We start from the raw sequence: 21,692 nt of genomic DNA on the forward strand, positions 1-21,692 counted from the left end.
CTGGGAGATACAATACATGAAAATGTGATCAGCTGAAGCTTCAGGCACAAAGAAATTATCTGGCCCACTTGTAACACATTAATAAAAAGTGAACATAAAATGTGAATTTTCATTTTGTGGATTCCTTAAATCTGAATTTTTGGTTGACTGCCATTTGGAAGTAGAGAAAGAGCTTAGGAGCCCTTTGTGAAACATAGTTATTGTAATTTTCCTACCACCACTGGAAGACTTGTCTCGAGGGTGTCACTGGCAGATTGCCTTGGAGCCACAGGAACCTTAGGAGACCTCATCTTGAACAGAGCAGTTACAGCAGGGCAGACGTTCCCAAAAAGACATCCCAGAGCCAAAAGTTAGGAAGGACAAGGTTGCTAGGAACCTGACAAGAAATCAGAAAACATGCTGACTGTGCTGCCTTTTTTTCCTTTTTTTTTTTTTTTTTTTTTTTTTTTGTGTTTAATTCTTCTTGCTTTTAGCAGAACTGTATGTAGATTGACTAGCAGAATTGTTCCTGCTTTAGTAAGGCTTTGTTTTGTTCTGTTTTATGGAAAAAATAAATGACAGCTTATGTTGTAAATGGGATAAACTTTCTATGCTTTGGAAGTTTATATGAGAAGCAAATGATCCATTGAGAATTTTGTTACTACTCTGTCCTCTTTTGACTTTTTTTGGTTCCTGGGTGTGTTTGTATTCCAACTGGTTTGTTAGGAGCAATCTGATCAGGGCAGCCATGTTCCAGTTCAGGCATCCTGGCTCAGTCTGTTGTGCTGCCTCCTATCACAGTTACTCAGTTTCTATCCTATTCTTTTATACCTGTTGTGGGAATGCCTACAGTGGAGAATACAAGAAAATGTCAAAGCAACACAACAAAATATCAGGTTGATTTTAACTATTGAATTCCACATAAATTAAGGACCCTGATTGCTGCTAATGCTACTGAAGTTTTCTACAACCACATTAGCAGCTATGGCTCTCAATCCCCCTCATTTCTGATTGGTGCTGTGAGAGTTTCAAATAAGGAATCAGTTAGATACTGCTGCTCTTGCTTTCCCCTCACCTGAGTCTCTCCGGATCAGAATTTCCAATCTTTCCTTATCATTCTGCTAAACAAACAGTGACCTCAGTTCTAATAGCCTTTGAATTAATAATGAGAGTTATCAGTGTGAGGTTTTTTGATGCTCTTAAGATTTGTGGCCAGTTAAATTGTTCTCCTTTGGACACGGCACAGTATAAATTGCCACCATCCTTGGCAAGTGCTATTTCTATTGGTTGTCATTAAAAGCCAATGGTCCAAATAATAAGAGCCCAGCACTAGGCATCGAACTGAACATTTAAGCACTGTCAGTTCCAAGATTTGCTTCTGTTTTTCTTTGGTTTTTTTGGGTTTTTTTTTGGTTTTTTTTTTGGTTTTTTTTTTGGTGTGTGTGTTTTTTAAGGGAATATTCAATACAGTTTTAAGTATCCAGTAATTTTGAGTTATGAATCCAGATGAGCATGATAACTATACAAATAAAATGGAATTAATTTGTGTTTAAAACTATTTGCATGTTAATCCTAATTCAATTTAATGTAGGAAAAAAATTTAAAGGTGTCCAGCTTTTTCCAGAGTTTGTTTCTGGCCTCCCTTTTGTCAGTGATTTCTTTCCTACCTAATGAAAGAAGAGCAAGTGTATTTTTATCCTCTTCATTTGCACTGTGAAGTGGATTCAAAAGTGATTTGCCACAAACGTGTAATGGATTCAAGGAGGGAAAGGACTGAGTGAAAGAGGAGTTAGGAAGCACATGTTCAGTCCAGCATGAAGGCAGGTCATGGAAAAATTTTCAGCAAAGGAAAGGAGAAGATGTATGAGAGGAGGATGAGAGGCCTTCTGCGCATGGAACCTGAGACAGGCTATAATTCATCATCCCTGTGACAACCCTCTTTCTCAGGAGAACCCTTTCCTTCCTGCTCTTTGTAGTTCTGTGAACTCTAGCATTTGTGATGTGGGGTTTTTTGGTTTGGGTTTGTTTTGTTTTTCTCTTTAATTCAGAGGCTTTCAGGGTAGGTATGCACTAGAAAGGCTTTAGAAGCAAGAAATAGAGAAATCTTACAAAAGTCACTTGATATTAATTTTCTGCCTTCTTCTCTGTTGCTTCCTCTCAACACACAGTGCTAAGGCAAAAATGTTTTCATTTTTCTCCTCAGTCAACTGAAACATATTCTTTCCTGTGATGCTGGCAATGAAATGTACTTCCAAGTTTAATTGGCAAGTCAAACAATAACACAAATGTTTCTGCAGAATGGTGCTAAAGGTTCTCTATCCTCAGTACAATAGCAAAAGTTCTAGAGAGCATGTGCTTTGGTTTTTGTCATTTACAGAGAGCATCAATTTTTTTTTTCTGGCTTTCACAAGCAAGCTGACTGATAGCTGGTTTGTTCTCTGTTTCAGGTCGTGGAGACTAATTTGGTTGCTTTTGACTGTCACTGGATCATTATAAATGAGGTAACTGTCAAGTGAACATTGTTGTGAACCATGAATCCTGTTTTCAGCCTTACTGACAATATTCATGCTGATTCTCACTTTGCCAACAGGAAGCAGTAGCTATGACAATGTTCAAGGACACTGAGGGAGTAGATGTTGCTTAATAAAAGTAGAATGACAGGTTCTTGGACTTTGCTGTTTTTTCTTGCCTGTTTGAAATGGAAGTCCCTCCATGAATAAATGGAAAATAAACTGAAAAAAACCCTTTATTTCTAAATATCTCAAGAAATCACAATTGAGCTGACTGTTTTCACAGGATTTTTAAGGCCTTTTTTTAATATGTAATCTTTTGTGATGGGGTCCTTGTGTTTTGTTTATATTTCAATGGCTTTTTTCTTAATAATCAAAATAATAATAATAATAATAATAATAATAATAATAATAATAATAATAATAATAATAATAATAAAAAATCGCATGTTTCCCTTTCCTTTATGAATTCTCCAAATGTTCCATTATGGTTGATATCCAAACCTGTTGAGATTAGTGGGAGGTTCTTTGGTAGACTTCCGGATTAGGTCATATATAAATGTTCATAAAGGGAAAAAGAAAGCTAAATTGAGATTCTGCTTTTACACTGTGAAATAAGTTCTCCCATGAAAACTTGTCAGGTAAAATATGACAAGTCAATATGTGAAGTAGTTTCGTATACGAAGTATTGAACACTGCAGTTCAGGTTTGACAGCATTCAGGTTTTTGAAAAATAATTTAGGTCTAAAATAGCTGGATTCCCAGAGTAGATGGCTATCTCCTAACATGCTAATCATGCAGCTCCTGTATATTCTCAGGATAAAAGACTGCATGTAAACTCCATGTCATACTATCTGACTTACTGCCCACTTCTGTTTTCATACTTAATGATTGGATTTTTATTAGTATGCTGTGCTAAACCAGTGGATTTTTAGCCAGTTTTCTTTGAAGAAAAATATGTCTCTGGAAATACTGTGTAAACAAACCAGGTCCAGCATAAACATTAGTTTGGGCCCTGCCTTGCTCCTGACTAATACTGTGTGTATTTTCCAGCACTGAACAGGGCTTTGCTGGGAGAGAACCCAGCTTTAATCTGCAGGTGGTCATGTGAACAACATAGATATTTTCTTTTTCATGTCTGATTAAACTAGAATTCACTTCAGAGTTAACACTGAGTATTTTAAGAAGAGCATCAACTGAATCTAAAGCTGTCCTCTATAACCAGTAGATCAGACAGCAGTTTCTTAGGCAAAGCTGATATTTTAGCCTGCTGTTCAAGGTAAAGACACTGCCATTGATTTTTTTAATTTAAATGTTACATACTTTCCAAAAGATCTAAAGAAGGTGCTTGCTTTTAGCTGTTTCAGCTCCTTCACCCTCAAGAAAACAAAACAAGACTGAGGATCCATTTCTAGCATATATGCTTTCGCTTTGCTTTTTATTCAGAAATTAGTCTCTCTATGGGGAAAAAAAAATCTGCTTTTTAAGCATTGTTATTTGCACATTGCAGCAGATGAAATAGCAGAGCAATCAAAGTGGTTACCACTCAGCTGCCTTCTCCGCTCCAAAACTCTGGGCTGCAGTCACAGCAGCAGGAAAAGCTGAATGATCTGCACAGAGAAATGTACATCATCCCTTCTTAATTACAAAGTCTTGTATATGAAAAGGACGAAAGCTGTGATTAAATTCATTCCAACAAACTGCTCTAAACCATTGTCATTAAAGTCTCTGCATCTCATTCAGTAATTCCTCTTTTCCCTTTCAGAGAAGGTGAATATGTTTAGTGCTATCTCAGCTTAATCTGCTTCTGGACCTAAATCCATATTCCCACTTAGGTAGCTTTCTAGTTCTGTTTGTTTAAAAATGCAAATAATTTCAATATTATGTGGATGCAGAAATCATATTAGCAATAAATAAGATCGGTAGATAATACTACAGCAAGGGTTCTCCTTTGCCCAATTTTTCATTGCCACTATGTTCAAATTACAGCAGAAATCTACATGTTTCCTGAGTGTTTGATGTTGGGTAATTGCTTATTGCAATATTTTGCCAGTTCAGTAATGAGATTGCAATGCCTCTATTTGGCAGTGCAGGATTTAGAAATGCAGAGATTTGTGGCCCCCTTTCTGTGTGATACATAAACCAGCTATCTTTACGTGCCAGTCTATTTGAGGTGGTCATCCATTACCTATTGATGGCCACAGTACCTTCATATGACTGGGAGATTATCTCAGAGCTCTGCCCATTTTGTTGCATCTGTGAATCTTTTGTGACGGCTTAGACATCTGTGCTTGAGTACCTATACTGGCTAAATGACACTGTCAAATAAGTAACTATAACACTGCTTCTCTTGCCTCCTAATTTGAAATTCTAAAATTATCTATGACAATTAAAATGCGTTGTTCTGCAAACTGTGCATCTGATTCAAATAATTCCTTGCCTTGAGATACCATAAGAAGTTGGAATTGTCTTTCCTTTTCCATCACTGTGCCAAGGGAATACAACCTTCTCACCGACTGTAGTAATACAGAAGCAAATAACACCCTCCATTTTGTGATCAGAAATCTGCTTAGGCTTTGTGAGGTAACATCTGCTATTTTAATTGCTGCCTCTAAATGCTATAATGCCTGCAAAGAGTTCCTTAATTTTTATTGTCCCATTACTTGCTACTTTATGCAATACAGCAAATTTACTTGAAGAGTGTGTACCATAATGTAAGTGTGGGAGGAGGGGGTTTGTTCCCATAAAATGAAAGAATTCATAATTTCCTAAAACATTATGCATCGTATTAGACCATAGCAAATAATGCAAATCTCTTCTGATCAATATAGTCTGCTGAGGAAATGCTCTCCAAATAAATGTTCCTGTTTCTTCAGGGCCTTAAAGCAGATGTTACAGTTCTTTATTTAAAATTTGCAGGAGTCAAAGATTTGAATGTAGTCATGATCAAATATGCCTTAACAAAATGTGAGAATGGATTTCTCACACTCTCTCTCCCTCTGTCTATCTGTCTTTACTTACTTAATTTCCTCTGCACAATAGTAAATATAGCTTCAAAGTTCCAGGATAAAAAATGATATTTCTTTCATTACTCTTAATTCACAACTGTACAGTAAACTTAGATTTTTAGATTTTTTTTAGTGGAACCAAAGAAGGGGCATTTGGACGGTTTTCGTCACTTTACTTTGCTCTTTTTAAATGTAAAAAATGTCCTTTTTTTCCATTTTAAATCATGTATCTCTCAAGCATTTTCCTTTGTTAAAAAATTCAGGGTTGCCTTACTATTATCTTGCTATACCCAAGGCTGGCACCAGTTCTTTATTGCTATTGTTTACTCAAGGACAGCCCCAAACACTTTCCACTGCCTAGAGCTGGAATACGGGAGGTGAAAATATTAACGCTACTTTACAAAGGACTGTTTGGATTTCATCTGCTATAATGTGGTCAATTGTGACTAGGTCTATTAGAATTAGAATTGAATGAGTGCACAGAAAAGCTGATCTCTGTAAGAAGAGAGTAGAAAGGTTGGCTTAGTTGGCCTATGAAACAAAGACTAAAAGAGGATGTGCTCTCTGTTCATAAACACTTACAGAATGTGAATAAATGCATCATTGTCAAGAGCCAAAGGACAAGGTTGACACAAGAACAAATGAGTTCAATTTGTGCATGAGTAAACTGAGGTCAAAAGCTGTTAAAAGGTTTTTAATTACCAGAGGCACCAGAGTCTGGAAAAACTCCTTCTTGATGAAAGAATAAAAAAAATCTCCAGACTCTTTTAAAGACCAATTTATAGGAAAAGGTCCAACAGGTTTGCCTACATAGCACAAGAGAGGATTGGGGACCTACAAGGTTGTATTCTTTTTGATGAAGACTTTTTCCTAGGAGAGGGCTTGTCCGTTGCCCATGTATACATCTTGTTCATCGTGTTTTAAGCCCAATGCACTCCACCGTGAGTAGGAGTGTAGAGCATAATCGTGTTTCAAGCTTGAGCAGTTAGATCAGGTCCTATAATCACAGCTCAGTTCCAGGAGCTCATTTATATTCAATATTTTCATAGGGATAATGATTGATAATAGCATTAGAGCTTCACTTGAACCCTTACATTTTCCACTGGGTTGGTGGGTCTGTGTGAAATGACACCCTCTTTGGAACAGGTGGGCAACCAACTTGCCAGCTCCTGGCATCAGTGAGAGCTAATGCAGAGATGGAGAGAACCCTGCTTTATCCAAAATCTTGGATTTTTTTTTTTCCTCTGTGAAAGCTGAAAATTAGTTTCTCCTTGTCCTGTCAGGTTTTATTCATCCTTTTCTGCAAAACTTAAAAAAACATAAGGGAGATACATAGGAGCAAGTGATGACGCAGTTCAAAATCTGCTTTTCCTTTTCTTGGGGCTTCATCCAGCCATGCCTTTACCTCAGCTTCTCTTTAGAAAGTGCTGAGAAGTTTGGGAAGGGCACAAATGTTCTCTGGTGTGGGCAGTGGCAGCCTAGAGGCCTTAAGCCACCTTTTCCTCCTCTGCTGACTTTTGGAGAAGGAAGAAACACTCCCCTCTGTGTCAGGATTTTCTGTGATGAAGTCCTGGCATGCACTGGAAAATAGTGTGTGTCCACTTTATTACTGGAACTATCTTCTTGGGCCAAAGTTAAGATGTTTTCAAAAGAAAAGGTATTTTTCCTTTGTTTGGTGCTTAATACAGGAGCATGTAAATAAATTCTTCCCCTCCATGTGTCTCACTGCTGGTACAATTGCTCTGTGGTAAATAGTAAGTCTCTGCCTGGGCTGCTTATCTTAAAATAATGGGACAAATATTAGATGTCCAGTATGTGGCCTTGATTCCCACTGAAGCCTTGCCTTATATGTCAAGATGATCCTCTGCAATTCTTGTTTCCTAATTAATCTGTAAAGAGTTGTTAATTTAGATCCCCATTTTTTTCCTTATTTATTTGCCTATTTATATGAAATGTACATCTAATTTTATCCTTGTTCCACTTGTGGCAGGATAGTCTCCCCTTAATTCCAAGTTCAGACCAGCAAAAGAAAGGCTTGGAACTATAAATTGAATTTTTGATGTAAAAAAGAAGAAAAAGAAAATAAACAAAAAAACACACCAAAAAAAGAAAAAAAAAAAAAAAAAAACCCTCACATAACCTAGCCTAAATTTATTCAGGTGCCAGCTCAGTTCAACTTGGCCAACTTTCTAATTTTTTTGACATTCACCGCTTGTATAACATTTCATCTGCCGCCCTTATACCATTACACTGTATCCTCCTTTGACGTGCAAATGAAAATTGTTTCCTCTCATACAATAGTTACTTTATATAGTTTTCTTAAGTCAGATCCAAAATTCAAGAATGAGAGATGATATTGGAGAGTCATTATATAAAAGGCTTGTCACTCAGTCAATGCCAAGTATTTAAAAAATGACAAAAAAATACATAGCAAATTACTAACATTGAATTTGGGGTTGCGTGACATTGCTGTGCTGTCAATCTAAAATCTGGATTTATGGTATAATCAGCATTTAAAATAATAGCTGACACTAATCTATAGGTGTATGTACCTCCTTGGCCACCACACAAAAATGGCTTTGGTGATTCAATTCTGTTATTATTTCCCAGGTGATGTATAAAGACATGACGTAGTAACCTAGAGGTTCAAATGAGAACATTCTATTTAAAATGCATAAAAAAGTGCTGAATACAGAAAACATAAATACACTTTTGTGGCAGGAAAGATAAATGCTTGAGGATTTGAAAGTCAAAATCTCTTTTAAAGTAGTATTTGGCAATATAATGTGGCCATGCAGGAGTCTGTTTTTACATTAGAGTGAGTCCAATAATCTTGGTGTTACAATTTGGGCAGGCTGTGTAATGAAACCAGGCAAACTTTTTAAAATCCTCTGAGAAAGTATATAATTTAAAATCAAGATAAAAAATTTCTTGAGCTCTCCTTTATGGCTATATTGAAAGTATTATAAAAAAATCTGTATTTTGCTAAAACAGCATTATATATATTTTTTTTACCTCACAGCTAGTGAAATGATACAGGCTAAATGAAAAGACAGCATCTTAAGCTAAGCCATTATCTGTGGTACATTAAGAAATAATCAACCAGAAATGCAAGATAGTACACTGAACACAGCTGATGCTACGTTATTTCTCCTTGCAGGAAAAAAAAAAAAAACCTGTATTTCATAAAGAACATTAATAACAGATGAATTCACAAACTATGATAATCTATGAAGGCCAATAAAATACTTCTGCTGTAGTCAAGAGAGTAGAAGTTATAATTTACATCTCACATATATGTCTTTCAAAATTTAAGAGAAATAAACAGATACCAGTACGTCCAAAGTAGTTTCTTCAAAATAATGAAAGGATATTATACTGGAACAGCAAAAAAAAGCCAAAATAACTGGGGTGGTTATTGTAACATTTAAAGTGCTGCTTTTTCAAAAAGCTTGACTTCATTTCCACAAGAAAGATTCCATAATTTTAGATCAAGTCTCTCTTGGTGTCTCTTAAATTCTTCAATATGGCTATAGATCAGGAAGCTAAGGCAAAAAAAAAAAAGATGATGGCATTACATTACAACAATGCAGATGTGCTGTATCCTTTGAAAAATGACAAAGCTATAAATACACAAATGAGAATCAAAAATATTCAATAAACTGTGGCTGTATGCAAGGGAATATTAAGTGCAGGCTGCCAGTAGGAGCCTCTTGATCCACCTCCCTTCCTGGGGGCATATCCACAGTTTTACATGTCTGGAAAGTTTGGGGCATCAGCCTCCATAATTAAGACAGATTGTGGACAGACAGTTCAGCATGATGAGAAAGAGATCCTGCTTAAAAAATTTAGATTTTTTCTACTATTTTACAAGAAAATACAGACACGGAATTATTTTGAAAGCTACCAGCTATTTGAATCACCAGGAAAAAAAAAATATGTTTAACTAAAGTTCAAGTTCTTATGTGAAGGTTGGAGTCAGTTGCTGTTTCTTGGGAGCCCATGTTCCTCTTATTCAACTTCCCTCAGGGAACCATAATTCAACAGCGTAAAACACCATGTTCCCAACCTGCAGGAATTTATGCTATGTTAAAAAATGCTTTTCTAGTTTCCCTAACCTTTCTTAAAGTTAATACTTCCAGCTTAATATTGGTGGTTTTACTTAGTTATTTTTTCTTTTAAGTATTTGTCTGTAGAGCTAAGTTTTCAGCTGTAAGCCTTAATAGGTACCCTATGGAATAAAAATTTGTTTTTAAATTAGGTCTTGCTATAAACAATCACATTTACACCTAGCATGCTCTTATGCATTTTCTTTGCCCTTTTGGTAAATAATTTCTAACTAGCACATTGTTTATAGGTTCTTGATATTCTGAATCTAGGAAATGAGCACTTAAAGCCTGAAATGTTGTCTCTACCTTCACTGCTCCTAAGCAGTGCTGCATTCAGAAATACATCATGGTATGCCTTCCTACTGATTTATACATTATCTGCCAAGGATGCTGTGAAACAGTTTTAAATAAAGATCAGAAGAGGTAAAAGGAGAGGCAGAGAAAACCCCAAATGAAACAGCTATTAAATACAAATATTTGGTGAGGTTTGAGCACAGTACACTTTGAACTTTTGCAGTTAAGGGTAGTATTTTAATACCACCTGTTATTTTAATGAGCATGCACATATTGGTTTTGAGTCTGCATTGGAGTTGGACAATAGCTGTGTGTCAATCAGAGACCTCTTGGTCCACTCAATTTATTTTTTGTTTATAATTTGGTGGTCACCTTTCTGAATTTTGACTCTCATACCTATCCTCTCCCTTGCCTTATCTTTCAGGAAATAAATGACGTGGATGTGCAGGAGCTGGTGAGAAGGTCAATTGGAAGGTTAACAATTATCCGACAGACATTTCCAGTCCCCCAAAACATAAGCCAGCGCTGTTTCCGTGGCAACCACAGAATATCTTCATCACTGTGTGATCCGAAGGACCCTTTCTCCCAAAGCATGGAGGTAGCTCTACATACCAGTCTATCCCCACCTGGGAATTGTCTTTCTAAATAACTTCTAAGTTTTCCCCCAGGGGCTTACTGTAACTTAGAGTTATTTTTCATGTCCTCTCCGACACATGGTTTAATGGCCCATGGCATGACAAGGAAATACCTGGAGCTGGGGAGGAGTGAATGTGTCTGATGAAGAACAACAACTTGCCTGCTCCACAGCAATAGAGATAAAAAAGCAACCTGGTCTCCAGGTAGTAGGGTAGTCATTTTGTTGCTCTGATAAATTTTTTGTCATCTCACCCAAAATAATTTCCTCCCTGTAGTCAATGCCTCCTGAGCTGCTGTGCTTCCCTGAGCCTCAAATATGTTGTCAATAACAAAGTCTTCCTGGGAGTACCCACATCATCTCTTTCAAGTGCCTTGGTGTATACATCTAAATCTATATGAAAGTTCCAAGGAGGCCTTATTTTCAGTGTTGTTAATCACAAACTACAATTAAACTATAATAGGTTCCTACCACAGAAATTCAGCAGCAGGATCCCTGTCCTCCTGACTTCACATAGGTTTTCCAAGGACAAGTCCTCTGTGTCTCTCATTAAGTTTTATCATGACAAAACTTAGGCAAATCAGGAGTGTGAAATTGGCTTAATATGTTGATTTTACTTTTGTTTTTTTTTTTTCTGTGAACATTTCTGCAGTTGTAGAAAGATGGCTACATATTATTATTTTTAGCAGTGTAGGGAGGAGCTTATCTGACCCAGCAGCTAAAAGCAGCCACGTCATGATTCTGAAAGAATGAGAGAAAACAATGGGAGGAAAATAGGAAGGTCTTCAAGATTGTCTGTTTAAAATGAAAATATGTAAGGGACAAAGTGTGGATAGTCTTGTCCTGTTTCAGATTAGTTGTAAGAGCCTTTTTGTCACTAATTTTAGTTCACAAAACAGCCAGCCAGCAATTACTGATGGCATGAAAAACTGGCTGTAGCAGAAAACACAGTGATCCTATCAGAGTTCTCAAAGCAAGCAGGGCTGTGTGACACCCATTGATGCATAGGATATATCTACAGACTCTTTAAGAAGTGCAAAAATCCCATTCTGTCATGGCAGCATGGTCCTGGGCGAACTTTGGCAGTCTAGGGACTGTGTGTTCAAGCTGAGAGCATGATCACATGCAGGAGTCAGAGAGTGCAAAGAGCAGTTCTCATGAACAAAGTTCCTGACTACAGCAAGACAGAAAACAAGAGTCACCTGTCAATGGGATGCTTTACATTTTGATTTGTCTTTCTCTTCAACTTCACTTTTATTTTCACTTCAGCAGTTGCGTGGATCCAGGAAAGTTCTAGAATTCAAAGTTTAGTCTCGACAAATTGGCAAATTCCATTTAATTTGTTAGACTGGATCTTATACCTTAACCCGTGTGTTATGATCTACCTATAGCTTGGAGAGCTACAGTGTTCCTACTGGAAGTTTTCCTGGTATTTTGGTTCAAAGGAATGATGGAAGCTGGACTGGTAATTGTTCTGTGCAGCTGAGTTGCTTTTTTCATGCTTTCCCTGAAATGGCTGTACTTCATTATTTTAGCAGGGTTAGACAGCATTATAAACTGAAAGGAAGGAAAACTCTGACACGATTTCCCCTGTGCCTTCATATGATGCACAGTCCTTTGAGTAGCTGTGGGGTTTGTTTGCTGCTTCTTTGTTCTACCCAACAATATTATAAATTAGTTTCTAATCCAGTGGGGAGCTGGAACAGTTTATAAATTGAAATTACTAAAGCTTTTTTTTTTAATGACATCAAAGTGTGACTAATCAGAAACATTCTCTGGAAATTATAAGGATGAATTTCTTGATTTATTTTTTTCTGAGTTACTCCCCCTAAAGTCTGTGTGAATAATTAATTTTTTTCAGCATCTTTATTAAAACACTGAAAAATATTCTGGTGCAGATGTGTCTCCCTGTGTCTTTGGAACTGTCCTAATTGAAACAAATTCTATAAATTTGTATCATTTTGAAGGCAGAAAGTTAAGAACTGAATTCACAGAGGAATTTAGTACTGTAACTCATTTGTCTAAAAACTATGTGCAATATTATATAAACGTTGATAATCCAGATCATTCATCTTTAATCTGATGCTAAGTACCTTTCTTCCACACTCTGGATAAAATAATCACATCTGAATTTTAAATTGCATTAATAGAAGGTTATGCAGTTAAATACTTCTTGGTAATGCAAGTGTCCAGCCCTTAGCCTAACAGACTTAGAATAAATAAAGGATTAATAATGGACACCAGGCAGTGCATTAAATGCCCCAGTAAATTTATGTGGGAAATTAATAAAGGTGTAAAGTGACTTTAAATTACAACCCCCTTCTGTTCATCAGGACAGATATTAATGAAGCATACTTCTGGTAGTGACAGGGAAGGGTGATTTTTGAGAAACAGGAATTAATTGTAGGGTCTTTATCATTGCATTATCAGTGATTGATTGCAGTAAATGTTAAACTCAACAATTAGTGAAGGACTAACAATGCTTAATAACTGCTGAACTCTGTCCTCCTGAGCCCTGTTAATACTTGATGAAGGCCCAGCTATATTACTCTTAAATTAGTGAGTGCATCCTTTCTCATGAACTGTGACAATTGTCTTCTATTCCCATGGTAGTAGGTTTCAGAAGTTACCTTGAAAGCAATGTCATTTTGTTGGGAAATGATGACTTGGCATCCACAGCCCTTCATGTACCAATGTAGTCTCATTAGTGACCTTATTCCCTCTGCTCTCCAGAGGTGGTGTGGTTTTTTTTTTTTTTGTTTTTTTGGGGTTTTTGTTTTGTTTTGTTTTGTTTTGTTTTTTTGTTGTTGTTTTGTTGTTTTGTTTTTTGTTTGTTTGTTTTCCCCTTTGGCAAAGACTTGTGTAGAAAAAAGCTTGCCTCACAGTCCAGTGATAATTCCTCCCCTCCGTGTTCCAACAAATGTCCCTCTAGTGCTGGCTTCATTGGGGAAACACAAGTTTAGCTGAAATGCTTTGAATTCTTTGTAGGTTTACAATATGAAGGCAAATCATCCCAGTTGTTTTTAAAATGCTTGATTAACCTGGGCCCAGATCCTCAATCCATGCTTTTAATCCTGTCATGCACAGTGATGCCTGGCCTGTGCATCTGAAGAAAGTAGATTTTGTTCCTGGGTGAATACCAAAATAGAAATGTTCACAGCCATTAGAGGAACTCAAGTAAGAATAAGGAAGCACCTTTTTTAGAAGTAGGACACAGTGAAGGATCATTTAAAGAAAAAGGGCACTAAGGATCAGAGGCTCTTTACATCTGTGCTACTAACAGAGCAGTTTGTGGATGACACAAGCAAAGCCAGCATAAAGATGGGATTTAAAAAAGGAAATAAAAACATAAAAAGATGTTATGTGGAAAGGACTAATTAGGCAGAAAGAGAGGTTTTGGGTTTTTTCTAAAACTTTTTTCCCCCCTTTTTAAGGTGATGTGTGAATTTGCCAGTCAGTATCTCAGATCTTCACCATTATTGTGCTTCCTTCCCATATACCCTTTCCCAATAGCTGCAGGGCTTTCCCAGTCTTTGCATATATTTAAAAAGCACAATAGGGCCACTATTTCCCATACTTTCCTTTTGTAAGCGTCTTTCTTCTTTTCAAACTTTAAGCACACCAACTATAACTGTGTAAAAGACCATTACAGAGAGCAGCCAACATATTCCAGAAATCTGAGGAAATGTCTTTTGGCTTGTCAGTGATTGATGGAGAAAAAATCCCAGCAACCTTGCCTCAAATTGCCGCCGGCTAATTTGTTGTCAGGCTCTAGGAATGTTCTACAGAGCCCTGATCATGCACCTGAGGAAACTGTGTTTCCCTCAATAACTTTAGATGACCAATAGGTTATCTAAAAATAATATTCCCAGAAGTCCTTTTCATTTCTGAACATAATTTTTCTTCATGAGAACCTCTGTTCAGGACAGCTGAGGTTTCTTTTTATGATACTGTCAGTAACTTAAATGTTCCTGTCATCTGAGGACAGAAAAGACTGATGTAAAACTATATTGTAAATTACTTGTTTCAGAAGTGTTCATGAGTCCTGAGCTTCTGTTCTTTTACTTTTAATTGTATCTGTCACATCTGACTTTGCACTGTGTGCATTTATGGCACATACATAGAACTAAAACATGGTTAAGTGGAAGGGGCACACAAGTGATTGCTCTTCTTGAATTCCAGTGTTCTGCTTTTGATCCCAAACTAGAACTTCCTCACACTCTATGCAGCTGTGCTCACAGTGAAACATACACACATCCACTCTGTAAGAGTTTGTCCTGCAAGGAATTAGCAGCCAATGTCAAACACTCTGACAGAAAACACTATACATCGCAGAATCAACATGCAATTGCACACTGACAAGAATTTCATTGAGTCTTATTTCATGCCACAAAGTGTCAACTAGAATTGACTGCACGAATCAGGAGCAAAATAACGCAACAAAATCTGTTCTAAATTTTCTGAGTTTCTGCTTTTCAAAAAGAACAAAACAGCCTTAAAGATAATTTGATGGTGTCCAAATATCTGGTGACTGAAAAATTGAGTCTCACAAGGAGCTGTTTAAAAATAAAAGGAAGTCTGTTTATGCTCATAAGTAGAGCTGTAAATCTGGCAAGTGGAGCTGTGCCAGTGGTTGGGCTGCCTGTACTTCTCATATGTGTGTAGTTTGTTTAGTGTTTATCACTTTTAGTGATACAGCCCCCAGCTGCAGATTTTACCAAAGCCCAAATGTGTGACATTTTGCCTTTCACAGATTCTTCTTAAAACCAAATAAAGTACTTAATTACCAGAGGATTATGGGTGAGGCAAAACAAATGATAAATTCTGTCTGCTAGGAGGAGACTACAAATAGTTATGTTAATGCTTCCCTTTTGATCTCTTTACAGATTTCAAACCTGTATATATACGACACTGTCCTCCTGCTGGCAAATGCCTTTCATAAGAAGCTGGAGGACAGGAAATGGCACAGCATGGCCAGCCTCACCTGCATCAGGAAGAACTCTAAACCCTGGCAAGGAGGGCGATCAATGTTGGAAACCATCAAGAAGGTACTTTTTCCATGTATTTCCTCATCTTTGATTTCTAAAATACTGACATTAGGCAGTATATCCTCCTGAGGTGCATATTACTCTTATCAGTAGAGTTTTTATGTATTCACAGTTCCTGAATGGAAGTAGTCATTATTTGGCTTGGTTGTTGGTTGGTTGGGTTTTTTCCATGTCATAATAATCACATTGAAATAAAACAAATAAGTTTGTTTACCAAAACTACTGAAACAGTTGGATGTTCAAGGAAGAAAAAGTGTCAAAGGTGAACAAGTGTCACTGTTAAAGAAGTTTCACAGGTTAGAAAGCAAAGCAAATAAATTTACTATTTTGTTTGTAAAAGAAAAAATTGCAGTATTGCACTTGGGTAATGTTCTGCAGAATTTGCCATTGCACTGCCTTTGATGTTAATAAAGTGAAATCATAGAAATGAGAGTAAGGAAACCCCTAAATTATCTAGGCTATATTCTGCCACCCAAAACCATCCCTGTAACTGTAGGTACACAGTTTGTGGTAATTGGGGTGGGGCTGTGGCCAGCCTCATCCCCAATGGGCTACAGCTGTGAAAAGCAGGTGAGCAGCATTGACAGCAATGAGCCATGGAGTGCCCAGGTACACTGACCATCACCAAAGGGAACAGAGGGCACACAGGTGCCATGCATGGACATGAGGGGTATAAAAGGTTGGGCTGAAGAACAATAAAGGGCAGCCACTTGAAGCCTTCTGAAGTGGTGTGGTGTTACTCTGTATGGGTTAAGCTTGAAGCTTTCTGAAATTGTGTGGTGTTACTCTGTGTATTGTGGCCATCTCAACTGCAACATAATGGTGACCTGGATGTGATTTGGGATTGGGCTGTGGGGCGAGGTACAGCCAGAGACAGGAACCCAGCGTAGCATTGAGAGCAGCAAGAAGACACCACCTAGTCCAGACCAGACTGATTTTGACACCTGGGATACAAGTAAGCTGCTAGGAACATAATGGGAAATAAGTGTTCTGTCTACATAGAAAGCTTTGTTGAAAAGAAAAGTCATTAAGTCTACTAACTACACCCTTCATAGTGTTTTACTATGGGCAAAGTCACAAGATTTTGAGACAGATGCAAGTACTGCTTTTACTGTTAGAACATAGAAAGTAGTTGGAGAAAGACTATAGGACACAGTATCAAAAGGAGACAAGGCAGCTGCAGATTTGGCTACCACCTAGAGATTGCTCTATGAGACATTAAAAGAATAGAAAACAGAGCAGGAAAAGAGAGGCTTACAGTGACCAACTAACACAACAAAAACTATAAAAAGAACAAGACAAGTTATTAAAGCAACAGTGGGAGCTGGGGAGAGAGTAGCTCTATTTTTCAGTATAGTGTGTTTGTTTGGTAGTGAAACGTGTATATTGTGTTTGTAAATTACAACTATTAATCTCTGATTAGACATAAGTGTAAAAGTTTATATTTCATAAGCATAAGTGCACTCAACAGATACTAGAGTTCAGTGGGTACCTACTCTTTGCATTCAGCCTATGTTAGATAATGCCCCTCAGAGCAACAATGGAATTATACAGCTGTTATTCTTGTGTGTTACCTTATAAAGTTGTACAACTACATGTAATATAAGTTTAGGGAATGAATTAAGGTCAATACACATGCCAGTATACATTCCAGAGTTAGTAGAGCCTACATAAGAGATAGCACGTTTGCTATTTCTTCACAAGGGCCCTATAGAGAAATGGTAAATATAGCATTTACTTAAAAGGAAAAAAAGGGGAATTGTGGCCATGCAGTTTGTGGTAATTGGGAATGGGGCTGCTATTGAACCTCATCCCCAATGAGGTTCACTGTGAAAAGCAGGTGAACAGCATTGAAGGTAATGAGACCTGGAGTGCCCAGGTGTGCTGACAAGTCACAAGAGAGTACAGAGGGCACACAGGTGCAATGCATATCAGATGAAGAGTCTAAAAGGCTGTACTGAAGAGCAATAAAGGGCAGATGCTTGAAGCCTTCTGAAGTGGTATGGTGTTACTTTCTATGGGCTAATGCTTGAAGCCTTCTGAAATTGCGTGGTCTTACTCTGTGTATTGTGGCTGTCTCGACTGTAAAGTGTAACAGTCTTGATACAGATTTATCCAAGGTCCCTGCTTCCTTATGATTTCTATTTCCTACCTTGTCCAAGTTGCTTTTCCTGTTCTTCAGTCTTTAAAGATAATTTCTCTTAGTTATTTCCTTTCTTCATGATGTGTACAGCCTCCATATACTTACAGACATATATTGCAGCCTTCCAGGTCAATATGAACAGGTTGAGAGTTTGCCCTTCCCTGTAAGTTTTTTGCCTCATTTTCTTTATGTTGTTGATGTCTTTCATAAAAATGCCTCCTCATTTGTCTGCATACACTTCCTGGTAATACATACTTATATTTAAAGTGCTGATGTTGTAAACACAGAAGAAAAAAGGACAGTAAAAAAAGAAATTAAAATGGTGTTTTGTTTATTACTTTCACTACAGGACATAAAAATAATTTAAAATATAATGTTGTCTTGAGAAGTTGCTATTCTGCATTAGGTATTTAGCTTTACCAGAAATTATGATGATGCAGGCAAAATGTAAGACTCCTTTGAACACTGCTTATATTTTACCCAGCCCCAGGTTAATCTGCGTTACCTCAGAAATGATAGTTCAAGGATTTCTTTGGTATCTGTTTCCGCTTCCCATTCTAACAGTTTGAATTCATGAGACTGCAAGAATAATCCAGGACACATTTCTTATTCAGGGGCAGGATAGGTCTCTAAGGGACTCCAAACTGAATTGCTCTTAACCTATCAGAGCAACTTCCAATTCGCATTTGGCAGTCCTATGTCTTTTGACCTATGATTCAGGCAAGCCTGGTTCTTTTCTTGCCTTGGATTTTGTGAATACTGTTGCACGCTTTTCCATTTAAATGGCCAGGAGAATTATGAAAGCATTCAAGAAGGCAGGAGCAAGTGGAAATTCCAAAGTTGTTGTTAGCTTGCTAAAACTGAATCAAATGCCAAAGAAATTCCTGATCTGTGCAGCTAACCATGCTTCCATCCTGTCACTTTTGAGTTTCTCTGCTATTTCAGTTAGATGGCTTTGATAAGAAACTATTTTATTGGTGGAAATTGAATAATCCAAATACTTCTTACACTGCATTGTGCTGACAGAGATGAATTTCTAGAAGTAACATGCTAAAATTGAAAGTCAAAATTTAATCCAAATGAAATACAGAAATTTTACTCTGTGTGGATGTCAGTAGCATTTCCATCCATAGGTAGAAGAAAGCTAAAGATTGCAGCTGAGAGGTGGAATTGCAAAAATCCCAGGAATTCTGCTTTAGTTTTGTGGCCTACTTTATCTTTTCTTTCACTAGAGCATTTATGTAGAAGAACCTTGGGATCACAGCTGTGTACTTTTGAAGTTACAAATTTGGCACTGATGAATGCCTGATGAGGTATCAGAACAACAATAAAATTCAAAAGTAATGAAGGGAAAAAAGCCCCCACTTAATCTCTCTTCCTGAGAATTCTTCACTTTCCCATCTGGCCTTATTCTTTAAACATCTTTTATCTCCTATTGCCCAGGAGAATCCTTAATTCTCTAAAATCAACTTAAATACTTTTTTTTTTTTTTTAAGTGTACCAGTTTCCCTTAATTTTGAAAGAAAAAATGAAAGTTACCACGTGTTATTTAAATAGTTTCCAAATTAAAAGTTACTCATTTTCATTTTAAAATCACCACTGTTGCCAGTAGTGATATATAATGGACTATCATAGTAAGATATTGATGTAATTCAGGGTGAAACTACATTTGCAGATTTCTTAAATGCTCCTGGAAAAAGAAGTTCTATCCTCTGCAACACCTTAATTCACCCTTCATGGTGATCTATATTGCAGAGCTGAAATCATCGTCTGATCTCTGGTTGTCCTTCCTTTCAGTGTAGCTTCACTAGGAGTCAAATTATACTCAAGTACTCAAGGTTTTGAAGGGAAAAAGAGCTGAGAATTTTTCTGAAAATATCCAGAAACAGGAGTATCTGGCAGTGTTTTAGCTGCAGAGGGAGACCTTTCTTTGATTTCTGGAGGGGGAAATAAGAAAAGAGGTGGGAAATCTTTATTAAGCTACTCATTGAAGAAGGTAAGAGAAAGGGATGCTGGTATTGAACCTACAACAGCGATTGTTAAATTTGTTACCCCAAATTTGTTACCCCATTTACAATGGTAAATAAACTGGTTTCTTTTTAGTTACTGAGCTAGTAAAGGACAGTAGGCAATGAGAGGAAATTAGAGTTTCCAACATTTCTTAACATTGTAAAAAAGCTGTCTAAATCATTCCTTATTGTCATTTGTTACTTTTCACTGCTGAGCATTTGACTCATGCATTGCTATTTCTACAAACAGCTACAAAAGCAGTTTTTTCTTTGTGAATTCAGCTGATTGGACAAAGCCTAAAGAAAACATTTTAAGCCCATCACAATTATTTAAATCTAATATCTGTTCCTGCTCATTCTGGAACTGAATAAACAGTTAAATTCATCAGGAAATACAATCCTTCTAATGAATTTGGCCAGGTCCAGCAATTAGTTTAAATTCACTTTTGTAATAGGAGCTATCCCTAAACACATGCTCACTTGTTTATTTCTCAGTAAAGCTATTTCACAGTTGGAGGAATAAGTATCACTACAAAATAATTCTTCTTTGGGAAAAATTAATCTCCCTGAGTAGCCTGGGAATACATGTAAGTAGGATTATAGGGAGGATCAACTCAGCAAGATGGCATCAAATTTCTGCATATGCCTTCTCTCACATATCTCAGGGCTCTTCCCAGTCACGTTTGTTTAGCTCACTAACAGCAAAGTTTTAGAACACAGAGGCTGATCCTTTCTGGAAAATGAGCTGTACCTCTTACTGTTTCATGAATCATAGGTGGAATTGTCAACTAGTTCTGGTCTCAGAAATGTCAGTGACACTCAGTAGTGACATGCAAAAAAGATGCCAGGTTGTTTTTCAGGTAGTAGATTGGATTGTGCTAGTTGAAAACTCAACAGTGTTCTCAGGATCAGACTTTTTCAAGAATAAAATATGAAATATGTATTTACTGATTATAGCATTTTTCCTGCCTATAGCAGGATATAGCCTATTTTTTATCCTTAATTGCAAAATAGCTAGTACCTGAAGAAAAAAAGAGGAAGTTTGAACAGAAGCTGAGAGCAAGTACAATATTTTCTAGCTGATGATTGGCAAGCTGACATTGCCAAGTGAGGTCCTGACTGCTAGGTAAATAGTGCTTTCTTCAGGGACTTACAGTATAGTAGTGCCTGAGCATGTATAAACTGTAGTTTATCTTGCCAATCTAGATGGGACTCAAGTAGGCTTTAATTATATAGCCAAGCTTTATAACAGCTCTGCAAAGCCCAGAGCAATGATCAGAATCATAAGTAAAACATTTTTGGCCTAGCAACTGGCAGTTCACTCTTCAGTTTTATATGTGTCAGGAAATTGCATGGTTGCAGCTGAACCTCAGAAGAATTTGAGAAGGTAGATAACAAATATGTCTTCATTCTTCCCCAAATAGCATTGTTTCTGTGAGTTAAATTGAATGAAACATTTCTTTTATTCTTGCCCGTTATCATGATTAACACTAAAATAATTTGAGAAAATCTCATCAGGAAGTTACTGCATCAGTAGCTGTCATACAGATGGTCATTTCCTCTGTGATCCCCTTCCACTATGCACTAGCAGAGGGATAAAACACATGCCGTAAATCAAGTGTTTCAGACAGATCCACACTGGGAAAACCTAGTCACAAAAATTGGAGCAGCATCTTGAAAGTCTTCCAAGGTGATATCCTGCTCCCCTCTGTCAGCCCTAAGAAACACCTAGAGTTGTGTAAGCCTTGTGGAAAGGCTGTGTGGGACAATGAGGATTGCATGGCCTGCAGGTCCAACAGGATCAGCCCCAGACAGGGAGGAGAAACCAAGACCTCCAAGAAATTTCCTATAAATTTAGTATTGTTGGTATTATATGGGCAGTTCTTTGCTGTTTTGTCTTTCTGCCTCTTTCCTTCCCCAGCTGGCAGCATTCCCTTTCTAATGGGAGCTCTTATTAC

General features: G+C 37.2%; 1 protein-coding gene across 2 annotated transcripts in view; it reads left to right on the plus strand.

Moving 5' to 3' along the window:
- The window catches only part of GRID2 (glutamate ionotropic receptor delta type subunit 2), a 686,989-nt gene that overhangs the window by 464,994 nt on the left and 200,303 nt on the right, over positions 1–21,692 (plus strand). For both annotated transcript variants that reach the window (XM_053941218.1, XM_053941219.1), the window contains 3 exons: positions 2,427–2,480; positions 10,325–10,498; positions 15,421–15,582. In XM_053941218.1, coding sequence (XP_053797193.1) covers positions 2,427–2,480; positions 10,325–10,498; positions 15,421–15,582 — 390 coding nt within the window. The remainder of the gene's footprint in view (positions 1–2,426; positions 2,481–10,324; positions 10,499–15,420; positions 15,583–21,692) is intronic.

Source organism: Vidua chalybeata, chromosome 4 (assembly GCF_026979565.1).
Source record: "Vidua chalybeata isolate OUT-0048 chromosome 4, bVidCha1 merged haplotype, whole genome shotgun sequence".
NCBI classification, from domain to species: Eukaryota; Metazoa; Chordata; class Aves; order Passeriformes; family Viduidae; genus Vidua; species Vidua chalybeata.